The sequence below is a fragment of the Rhynchophorus ferrugineus genome, unplaced genomic scaffold (assembly GCF_030347505.1).
Source record: "Rhynchophorus ferrugineus isolate W39M unplaced genomic scaffold, kcgeb_rfMv2 rfM6, whole genome shotgun sequence".
NCBI classification, from domain to species: Eukaryota; Metazoa; Arthropoda; class Insecta; order Coleoptera; family Curculionidae; genus Rhynchophorus; species Rhynchophorus ferrugineus.
Window position 1 is genome coordinate 29607505 of NW_027472585.1, and position 11498 is coordinate 29619002.

The following is an 11498-nucleotide window of genomic DNA, read 5'->3' on the forward strand; positions in this document are numbered from 1 at the left end:
TAATTAATTATTTCCAGGTCCTAAATAATGATGCCATAGTCAGAAGATTAAACGATTTAGTGAAATTATTAGTAAAACTCAGTGCATATTTAAAATAGTGCCGTTGATATTAAGCTCCTACTGTCTATTGTAAACACTTCCTATCCACATGGAAACATGCATTAATTGCAGTTATCCCCAAAAAAGGAGCTAAGTCATCACCTTCTGACCACGGACCTATTAGTCTACTTTTTTACTAAGTTCCATTTCCAAGCCTTCTGAAAGAGCAACTATTTATGCTCTTAATGAATTTACGAAGACAAACAATATCATTCCAGATGAGCAATCACGTTTCCACGCCAAACACTCAGCTGTTCATCAGGTCCATCGGCTGGCCGCAAAAATCAACTGTGTTTTTAACCGACGAAGTAAAAAACTTGGAGCGGTCTTCTTGGACCTAACCAAAGCCTTTGACAAGGTTTGACACGAAGACTTAGTGGCGAAATGTATTCGATTAGGTCTACCCGATGACCTAACCGCTCTTAATCATTTCTGTCAGGGTCATCGTTCCAGGTGCACATTAAAGATATTCTTTCTAGCTGGAAAACCACGCAAGAAGCCTACAAAGCTCCCCACTGGCACCCGCTTTATTTAATATTTTTCTTTCAGATATCCCTATGAGACCACAAGTTGAAGCAGCTTTTTACGCAGACGACACTGCTTACTTTGCTTCTTCAATAGTAGCACCGCATATCCAAAGCAGTCTCCAAAAACAACTCGTTTTTGCCAACAGTCCAGTGTTTACATTTCTGGAGGTTACAGGTCAACCCATAGAAAACCCAGGTCTTCTTCTTCCACAAGAAGCGTTTTCCACCGAGCATTTCGCGTTTTAAAATCGAGAACGCCGAAATCCCATGGTCAAAAAAAGCCACCTATCTCGGTCTTGTTTTCGATCGCAAGTTTAAGTGGAAGTCCCAGATTCAAAGGTCCTGTCAGAAAGTTCAAGGTATTGTCAATGTACTGTTCCCGCTCATCAACCGCGCCAGCAGGCTTCCTCTTTCAATAAAATCTCTCCTGTACAAGATGCTGGTTCGATCAGTCGTTCTATCGTCTACAACTTCTATCTAAAATACGTCTCACCTTGCCAGGTGGAACGTCTTCAGGTTTTTCAGAACAAAATCCTCAGGAGACTAATCAATGTCCCCTGATTCGTCAGGAATAATCAAATTCATAGAGAAACAGACATCCCCCAAGTTCATGATTTTATATCCGAGCTTTACTCATTCGGCTCTTCGTGGCCTTACTTTATCACAGCCAACACTGCCCCGTCGTACTCTAACTCCAAATTGTCTCGACCTTTTCCGGCGAGCGATTAACTCAGGTACCGCAAGCTGCGTGGTATGATAACGACGTTATGTTCTTGCCTAGCCCTTGTGCCTCTTAACAGTAAGAACACTAAGAAGTATTAGTTAGGGTCATAGGATCAGCTGATAGGGTGGCGTTTATTGGGTAGACCAGTGGCAGACTCCACATAACCAGTCCAAATCGCTTATTCCTGCGGATCTCCCCGACCAGGTATCTGTGACAGGATTCCCCTTCCTGGTTTCAGTCAAAAAAAAAACTGTCTATCGTAGCATATGTAACTAACTAAACTAAATAAATAAATACAATTAAATAAGTTAAATATAATAAATAATAAAAAATATATTTAATTTAAAAACATATGCATAATATGATATTTCAACAATCCTACCCAACCCTGGCTTTTCATATATTTAAATGTCACAAAAATATGGACAACATCACCAGATAATTTTATGTTGAGAACGAATTCCTCTGTTGCTCATTACTCAAGTTGCAAATAACTGTCTACATTTAAAGTAAGCACTTTAAATTACAGTTTTACGAAAATAATTTACGCGCCTGATGAAATGACATTTTATTTTTTTCTTCATGAACAATATTTATAAGAATTACCTGCATCAAATAGACCCTTAAAGTGTTTCCTTTTTCTATTTTAGTATTTTAAAGTATTACTTTTAATAACATATTGGCATACCAAATTGCTATAATTTACTAATTAATTTCATAATATGCAAAAAAATATCTTATCAGATAATACCTTACAAGATAATATCTTAAATAAAGATCTTACTGATAATTATTACTCATTGTGTAGGATACTTAGATGCTCATGTGATTATAACCATATATTGTTATATCGTTATTTAATCGTAGTGATATTTGAAATAGCAATTTTGTCTTTGAAATGGATATATTTCTAAATAAATAAATATTATAAACCTTTTAGACTTGTTCCTAAACTGCTATTAATCATAAATTATTCTTATCTTTACTATTCTTAAGTTATTAATAAGTGTGATTAATAAGATTTTAATTGACCAGAACTGAAAACTCCACTCCAAAAGAAAGCAACCACTTAAAGTTATAAAAGTACCTAATTATAGTACAATCATCAGTACGGAACTACGAGAATAATATTATTGAAATCATGTGTCCCATATTTGCTAAGACAGAACTACTAAAATAGTTGATAATAATTACAACTTAAAAAGGTCTAAGTTGTATATATTTGATGATGGATGTTTGATTTTCTGAAACTTTTAGCACTTCTGTGGAACAAAAAAATTATCCTGCACTGTATCAAATATCCTTGTAATATTTGAGTAAATGCAATAAAAAATTATAATGTTATAGTTCATTTTAATAATGCCTTACAAAATTAGAAGCATATGTAACTCCATTAAGTACTTTACAAAATCTATGTTTAGTGTTGCTTTAATATATCAAATTGTCCTATGAATGTTTATATTAGATCTCTGGTTAATTTATTTTACTTTACTTGACTTCGGTGTCAACATTTGGCCTCTACTAAATCTTGTATCCAGCTGTTCGAAAAATGTGAGGTTATCGTATCGTACCCTATCGTAATAATTCTTTCTAAGAGGTAATGGTTAACTAGAATAGATTTAGATAATTAGAAAATATTTTTTATGGTGCCACCAATTAAGCATTTTGCGACATCAAAGGGATTTATTTCCTTAAAACCACATAATTTGCCTGTGTTTACAAGTCATTATATTTTAGAAATTTTAACCAATATTGTTTCTATTGAAATTTATTGAGCCCATGGAATCAAATGTATACATCCTTGAGCTAGAATGTTTAATACTAGCACATGCTAATATGAAAAATGATTTAAACCGCTTATAATCAATTGATTTTTTCAAATCATTCTTTCGACGCAAATTGCGAGGAAGATGGAATTACGGCTCTTCAGATAACTTACATTATTCTTTAACAGAAGATGTTTCTAGAGGACTTTGCGCTGAAGAAAACAAAAGTTGATCGTTGCGCATTGGTATATTTGGCAAACCTTTTAAAACAAAACAAAAAAAGAGAACCAACGTCCAACCTGTGTTTGTTTGTTCCACAGATCAAAAATCCGAGACTGACTTTAATTAACGACTCCATCAAGGTTGTTTTGTTATACTATTAGTAGATCTTTAAACTATCTCTTTTTTTGAATTTCCAGATTTTGCAATAATGATAATATATTAGTTATTTTGAGAGATATCTTTTTCTATAGATTTTCAGTGTTTTAATTGTCCAATCCATAATAATTTTCACATTTTAAAAACTATTGTTAGGTGTTCATTATATTTGTGGATTAAACAAATTAATTATTTACAATTATGTATATTTTTTAATTTTAATAAATTAATTTTAAAGACTAGATTTATATTTAATTTAAATACTATTTACCAATAAATATGATGTATATGATAGGGTAGTTACGTAATACCAGAAAAATCACGTAAAATAAAGAACCAATCAAAACAAAATAGGTTTCTAGGTTTCTGTAGGACAAATTTAAACTAGCTGTAAATGATTTATTAAAAAGCAACCCTTAGATTATTAATTGGCTCGTTATTTTAAAACATCTAATTTGTCGACTTAAGACTTAAGTTTCGCGGTCATGAGATTGTTGAATGCTTTTAGACCATCGACATTAGCACTATAGAAATCTTCCTTCTTCATTCTATCGATGTACGATTTGATATGAGCATATTTGCTCTCATAGTCGTGTAGAAAGAAGCCCCAGGAAGTCACGGTTGTTGTAATACTAAAATCTGCGATGGATAGTTCATCTCCAGCTATATATTTAGTATTTTTAAGCTCCAATAATTTATCCAAAATGGCGAAGGCCTCATCCAGTAAATCAATATTATTCTGAGGCGGCTGTATGTTATTCAGCACTAATGGTTTCTAAAACGAAAGTATTTATGTTAAATACTGAAGTTCCTAAAAAAGTTACATATATTATATCGATATACAACGTGGGGTAAAAGTCCCGCTACCATTGACGCAATTTCCGCTGAGTGTCAATAATGGAACGATTACTTTCAATAAATATTATCATTTTTCTGCTCGTTCTTGTAGCGTATATTTATCCATAATAAAATGTGGACGTCTACACAATACACTGGTTAAAACGAAACTGAGCTAAATGTCACATAATCAAAATGGCGCGCAATTAAAATGGTAGCGGGACTTTTGCCCCATTTTAGCGTTAAATCAAAATGGTAGCGGCACTTATATTATATGTGAAATAGAGTACTGAAAAAAGTTTGACCATATTCTATTTTTTGATAGAAAATTAATTGCCAGTTATTGCCAGTTATCAAGTTATTTTAAACTGTCATATTTATGGTAACTACAATATTTCCCATATTTCTAGCAATATAATGACAGCACGTCGATAGACACGACAGTAAAATTCGACACGGCCGAAATCTCATTGCTTACACTGCACATGCGCACTTTCGAAATTTGTTTAAATCCGTAGGAGCGCGAACGATTGACAGGGCAGTCAGGTGATCGAAATAGTCATATGGTATCCATAGAAAAAATAGAAATTTCACGGTATAGGCGACCTTGGGGAAATGTCTTGTTTAGTTCAATCAACGGTAGCGCTGCGATCACAAATCGTGATTGGCTAGTTTAAATTCCTGGTGCCGCCACTAACATGGAACCTGATAAGTCGATCAAATTGTGTGAAGTCAGCATTTTCTATGGGCGTCCATTTTTAAGTTTGTTGTTTGAAGGTTTTGGTTTTTCTTTAGATCAAGAAATCTTCGTTTTACGTTGTGCCTATTTTCTGTTTTACATTAATTATTATGGAGTAATAATATAAAAATTGAATGCGACAATGCGTCAATGTAGTAAAAGATGTAGTGTACCGGGGTAAAAATCTACTACGGAAATTAAACATCGTTTTCCAAAGAATGATCTCGCTCCTTTCCAAAAATGGGTTGATTAAGTAAATAGTAGCAAGTTACTTGGATAAACCACAATGCAAATATATCAAGGTGATGCTATCTGTCACGGACATTTTAGTGAAAAATTTAGAATTACCCTTCCTTCACGAACAGATATTAGGGTAAATGCATATCCAACATTGTTTTTATCAGGTACATATAAAATTATTTCTCTACTATATGTCTGTTTATATATTGTTTGTTTACAGAAAATCAAAACCTACATATGAAGATATTAGTAGTAATAAAATTTAATTAATCTACCAAGTTGTTCGTATGCTGTGATGTCTCTACATAAATAAGTCTTACAAGAAGGTAATAATTAAGATAACTGGATAATTAGTAGTAATAAATACTACTTTTAATTGTAAAATATCCCTAAAATATTTGTAATACTTTAACTTTTTAGAACAATCAGTGTTCAATAATTTTATAGTAGAGCTATTGTATATTTAAATTTGATTGCCTTGTTAAGAAAATATTTGTTTTGGTGCCATCAATTAAAAATTTAATTGCTACTTTTAGGGGACTTATTACCTTAAAGAAATCTATTTTGTCTAAATTTACAAATAACTACATTTGTTTAAGAAATCTTAACCAAGATGGCTTAAAGAATTGTGTTGGATCTATTAGAGGTCATGGAGGTAGAAACAGCATCCTTCACCTAGTATGTTCGAGAAATCTTTAAAAGGGCACATCATCACTTCAATTTTTTCACATCATTCTCCCGGAGAAAATTGTGAAGAAGATGAACATGTTAGATAACTTATATTCTATTTAACGGGTGATCTAGTACCACTTGAGGTTGGTAAATCACCAGTTGAGTCTATATTTTCAGATCCAGATAACTTTGCTCTGAGAAAAACAAGAGTCTAATATCATAGAAAAAATAGAAATTTCACGGTATAGGCGACCTTCGGGAAATGTTTTGTTTAGTTCAATCAACTGTAGCGCTGCGATCGCAAATTGTGATTGGCAGTTTAAATTCCAGGTGCCGCCACTAACATGAAATGTGATTGGTCGATCAAATTGTGTGAAATCAGCATTTTCTATGGGCGTCCATTTTTATGTTTGTTGTTTGTAGGTTATGGTTTTTGTTTCGATCACGAAATTTTCGTTTTACGTTGTGCATATTTTCTGTTTTACATTAATTATTATGGGGTAATAATATAAAAATTGATGACAATACGTCAGTGTAGTAAAAGATGTAGTGTACCGGGGTAAAATTCTACTACGGAAATTAGACATCGTTTCCCAAAGAATGATCTCGCTCCTTTCCAAAAATGGGTTGATTAAGTAAATAGTAGCAAGTTACCTGGATAAACCACAATGCAAATATATCAACGTCATGGTGTTTGTTATGGACATATTAGTGAAAAATTTAGAATTATCCTTCCTTCACGAACGGGTATTTGGGTAAATGCATATCCATCATTGGTTTTATCAGGTACATATAAAATTATCCATCTACTACATGTCTGTTTATATATTGTTTGTTTACAGAAATTCAAAAACTTATGAAGATGTTAGTAGTAATAGAATTCAATTAATCTACCAAGTTGTGCGTATGTTGTCAGTGTGATGTCTCTACATAAAGAAGTCTTACAAGAAGGTAATAATTAATATAACTGGATAATTAGTAGTAATAAATACTACTTTTAATTGTAAAATACCCCTAAAATATTTGCAATACTTTAACTTTTTAGAACAATCAGTGTTCAATCATTTTATAGTAGAGGAATTATATATATTTTATAGTAGAATATTTAAATTTGATTGCCTTGTTAAGAAAATATTTGTTATGGTGCCATCAATTAAAAATTTAATTGCTACTTTTAGGGGATTTATTAACTTAAAGAAATCTATTTTGTCTAAATTTACAAATAACTATATTTGTTTAACAAATCTTAACCAAAATTGCTTAAAGATTTTTGTTGGATCTATTAGAGGTCATAGAGGTAGAAACAGCATCCTTCCCCTAGTATGTTCGAGAAATTTTTAAAAGGGCTCATCATTTCAATTTTTTCACATCATTTTCCCGGAGAAAATTGTGAAGAAGATGAACATGTTAGATAACTTATATTCTTTTTTAACGGGAGATCTAGTACCACTTGAGGTTGTTAAATCACCAGTTGAGTCTATATTTTCAGTTCCAGAGAATTTTGCTCTGAGGAAAACAAAAGTCTAATATTGTATTTTAGTCTTATTTCAGGATAATTAACAAAACTTCTGAAAAAGAGACAACATGCAATATTTGTCTATATTCTATATTAAGTAGTTCCACAGATTAAATACTCTAAAATCTAAATATTTTTAAAAAACACATACATTTTTATTGTTTCGACTGTCCAATCCATAATGATTTTCAAGACAAAATTTTAAGTTATTCTGAGGTTTGATTGTATTTTTGGTTTAATGAAGTTAAAGGATTAAGGATTTAAAGTTTACCTTCAATATATCAAGATAAGTTAGAACTCTAATAGATCCCATAAAATTGATGGCACTAAACATATATGGGAAGGCCTTATAGAAGAATTATAGATATTTTAATATTGCCTAGAATAGAGTTCATAATTGTTTTTTTTTGCTTTTTGTTTATATATATTTATATTATTTACACTTATGTATATTTGTATAGGATTTTATTTTAATAAATTAATTTTAAAATTTAAATTTGATTTTTATTTAAATACTATTGGCCAATAAATGTGACGTCACAAAATAATCAGGGGAAATGGCAGACCAATCAAAGCAAAGTATCTTCCTTACAGGTTTCTACATAACTATTTTAAACTAACCAATCAAATTCGCGTTGTCAGCGCCGCCAATGATTGGACTAAGCGAAACTTTGCCCCACTACTTACCATTGCAGTTGCACACCCCTGTCTAATATTTTATTTTAGTCTTATTTCAGGTTATTTAAGAAAACCTCTTCTGCAATATTACATTCTATATTAAGTAGTTCCACAGATTAAATACTCTTAAACACATAAATTTTTAGTGTTTTAAATGTGCAATCCATAATGAAATTGAAGACCAAATTTTAAAAGTTATTATGAGGTGTGATTGTATTTTTGGTTTAATGAAGTTAATGCAATATCAAAAGGGAAGGATTTAAAGTTTAGCTTCAACATATCTAGATAAGTTAGAACTCTAATAGATCCCATAAAATTGATGGCAATAAACAAATATGGGAAGGCGTTATAGAAGAATTATAGATATTTTAATTTTGCCTAAAATAGAGTTCATAATAGTTTTTTTTTTGCTTTTTGTTTATATACATTTATATTATTTACACTTATGTATATTTGTATAGGATTTTATTTTAATAAATTTATTTTAAAAATTAAATTTGATTTTCATTGAAATTCATTAATATTATTGAAATTACTAATATTTACAATAAAAGAATAATACTAAAATATTATAATAACTAATTTTAATTTTACCAACTTTCCTTATTATATACTATATACGACACTTTTCTTACTATATACGATAAGGATACTTTTCTGTTTCCCTTTCTTTTGGTATTTCTTTACTGGATTTTCATTTAAACCTGCCGAAAAGCTATTAACTATTGCTGTTTAACTTGATAAATCTTAATCTATTTTCGATATCTAAAATTAGAGTATAAAAATAAATATAGCTAAGTATAAAAATTGTTAAATATTACCTTTGTCATGGGTTTCTACCCTGTTATATTTTGACCTTATCTATTAAAGTTATTTAATTCTAACAGATATTTTTCTACAGATTTCCTGATAGCCTTCGGGCATGTTTCAAATAATAAATTTCATTTTATATTCTCTGCTAGTAAATTATTTTAATATGATAATTCTCCTAGCCATATATGTTAATTTTTCAATTACTAATCAAAACTATCCGCTCATAATCTAATCGTAAACACTACCATAGAAAAAAGATATGCGATTATTCCAATCACGTGACTACTTCAATCAGGTGGTGTTCTGTCAAATTCTTAGCGCTCTGGCAGATTTAAAAGAATTTTGAGGGTATGTATGTACAGTGTAAATAAAGGAAATTTTGGCCATGTCGAACTTTAGTATCGTCTCATCGATAGAACATTTATTTCGCACTAATGTTTCAAAACGTGTTTGAGCCAGACTACACTGTAATGAACAAGAGGCCATCTGAGGACGCAAAATAAGCAGCTTATTAAGGATCTATAACCACAAGATAATCTTTGTTGTAGAGATTTCAGGTCATATCTTTGCATGATCATATTATTGAAGATTTGCAGCCCCATTAATAATATATGAAAAATAGAGGTAAGAGCAATTACTGAACTTTTTCTAGAAAATTGCGTGATAAACTGGACAGTTTATGTAATTAACACAATCCAAAATCGTCAATTAATTCTGTTATTATATATATATATATATATATATATATATATATATATATATATATATATATATATTATTAGAAATAATTTTCATAGATATGAAAGAGGCTAACTCAGTAAACTGGTATTCTACTATTAAACATATTCAATGTTGATGAAGTTTTGTGTTACATAATAAATCCTATTTTCTAGTAAATTAAAAATGTTTATTTTAAAGTCTATACATTTTTTGTGTGAGAACAAAACTTGCAGGAAGCTCATAAGGTTGTTCCCTTTTGAATTAATTCAATTAACCAAAGTCAACTTACTTATCAAGAAAAGACTTCAAAATTACTCCAAGTATTCTTAGTTTAACGAAACTTTATTTTTCTTTGATGATTTTTAAGTTACGTAAAGTAAATATTTTCTGGCGACCTTTATATCGAAAATTGTATAACAATTTGAGTGAAACAATAAATATGCAAAATTTTCTTTTAACAAAATTCCTTTCACATTTAAAAACTATATTTATGCAAATCGCCTTCAAAAATTGTAATGCAATACAAAGATACAGCTAAAAATCTACTTTTATTTTACTTTATTTTATTTTCTAATTATTTATTATTTATTCTTTATCATTTTATTATTTATTTTCCTATTTAATAGTAGCATATTTAGAAAAAAAACAAGCCTAAGAACGACCTGTTATTAAACGACAAAACTTATTGAAAGGTCCATATGTATATACTTACACTTATTAAAAGTCCACGAGATGCAATGATACCACAATCTAAATGTAAACAGTAATCAATTGTGGCTCGTCTCTTTATATCATCTTTTGGATACAAAGTATTGTTTTCTTTACCATATTTGCTTACAAGATATCCCATGATCGCATGACTATCGGCTAAGTAAAAATCATCATCTTCCAACAATGGGACAGTATGCTGCGGATTTTTCTAAAATAAACATAATTTATTTTTGTGTTAAATATGTTTACAACTTTTTAAATTTGGCAACTGATATAAATGAATTTTATAGATACTTTGATGTTATAAAAGTTCTAAAAATAGCAAACCATAAGCTTGAGTATTATGTTGTATTAAAACAAAACACAAGTTCTAATACCTTTATTTTTTTTCACTTAATTTACAATAAACACGATCTTTAAAATATCTTTCTTTATTTATCTAAAGACTAGATGTATTATACTTATCTCTAGTTCCCAGTGAAAAGGTGACATTAGAGGCATGACGGGTATTTAAATGAATAGAAAATATTATTAACATGTAGTTATTACCGATACTTACTCGTATGTAATCTTCATTAAGATGCTCGCCTTCTAGTAAGTTCACATAAACAGTTTCTAATTTAATCCCTAGTGTTTGTGCACACATTAATACAGCGCCATAAGGAGGACTTCCGGCAACTCCGTACAGTTTTGGCGACATCGTTGTTGGTCAGGACGTGAATGAGTAGATAATATCGTTAACTGAATGAAAATAAGGGGGCTCTTAAGGGGGTATTCCATTCTGCAATTGAAATGAAATTGTAATTGAACAAAGTAAAATACCACTTAAAAGTTGTTTTATTGCATTTTTATTCTTTTGAAGACTTATCCAGCTTTTAATTTAACTGAATAAACAATCATTAGTATTTAAGCAACGCACATGTATCATAAGTAAAATACTCACCTTTTGAAAACAAATAATTTTACAATATTATTACTTCCAAATCTTCTGCAGTGATTACACTACGACGAAATCAACGTAGAACAGTCAAAAATTTGAAAATTTGAAAACAATTTCCAAATACACCATTCCATACAA

General features: G+C 30.3%; 1 protein-coding gene across 1 annotated transcript; it reads right to left on the reverse strand.

Moving 5' to 3' along the window:
* Positions 1 to 3878: 3878 nt before the first annotated feature.
* Positions 3879 to 11161, reverse strand: LOC143198496 (glutathione S-transferase 1). Its single transcript, XM_076407751.1, has 3 exons — positions 10980 to 11161; positions 10422 to 10628; positions 3879 to 4269 (listed from the first exon to the last, which is right to left on the reverse strand). Exons 1-3 carry the CDS (start codon positions 11118 to 11120, stop codon positions 3958 to 3960), a joined length of 660 nt encoding a protein of 219 aa, XP_076263866.1. The 5' UTR covers positions 11121 to 11161; the 3' UTR covers positions 3879 to 3957.
* Positions 11162 to 11498: the final 337 nt, after the last annotated feature.

Coding starts and splice junctions, on each gene's coding strand:
- LOC143198496 (XM_076407751.1), bottom strand. CDS start 11,120: ATGTCGCCAAAACTGTACGGAGTTGCCGGAAGTCCTCCTTATGGCGCT. Junction 10,629..10,979: donor TTAATGAAGATTACATACGA/GTAAGTATCGGT, acceptor TGTTTATTTTAG/AAAAATCCGCAGCATACTGT. Junction 4,270..10,421: donor CTCGTGGACTTTTAATAAGT/GTAAGTATATAC, acceptor CTTTCGTTTTAG/AAACCATTAGTGCTGAATAA.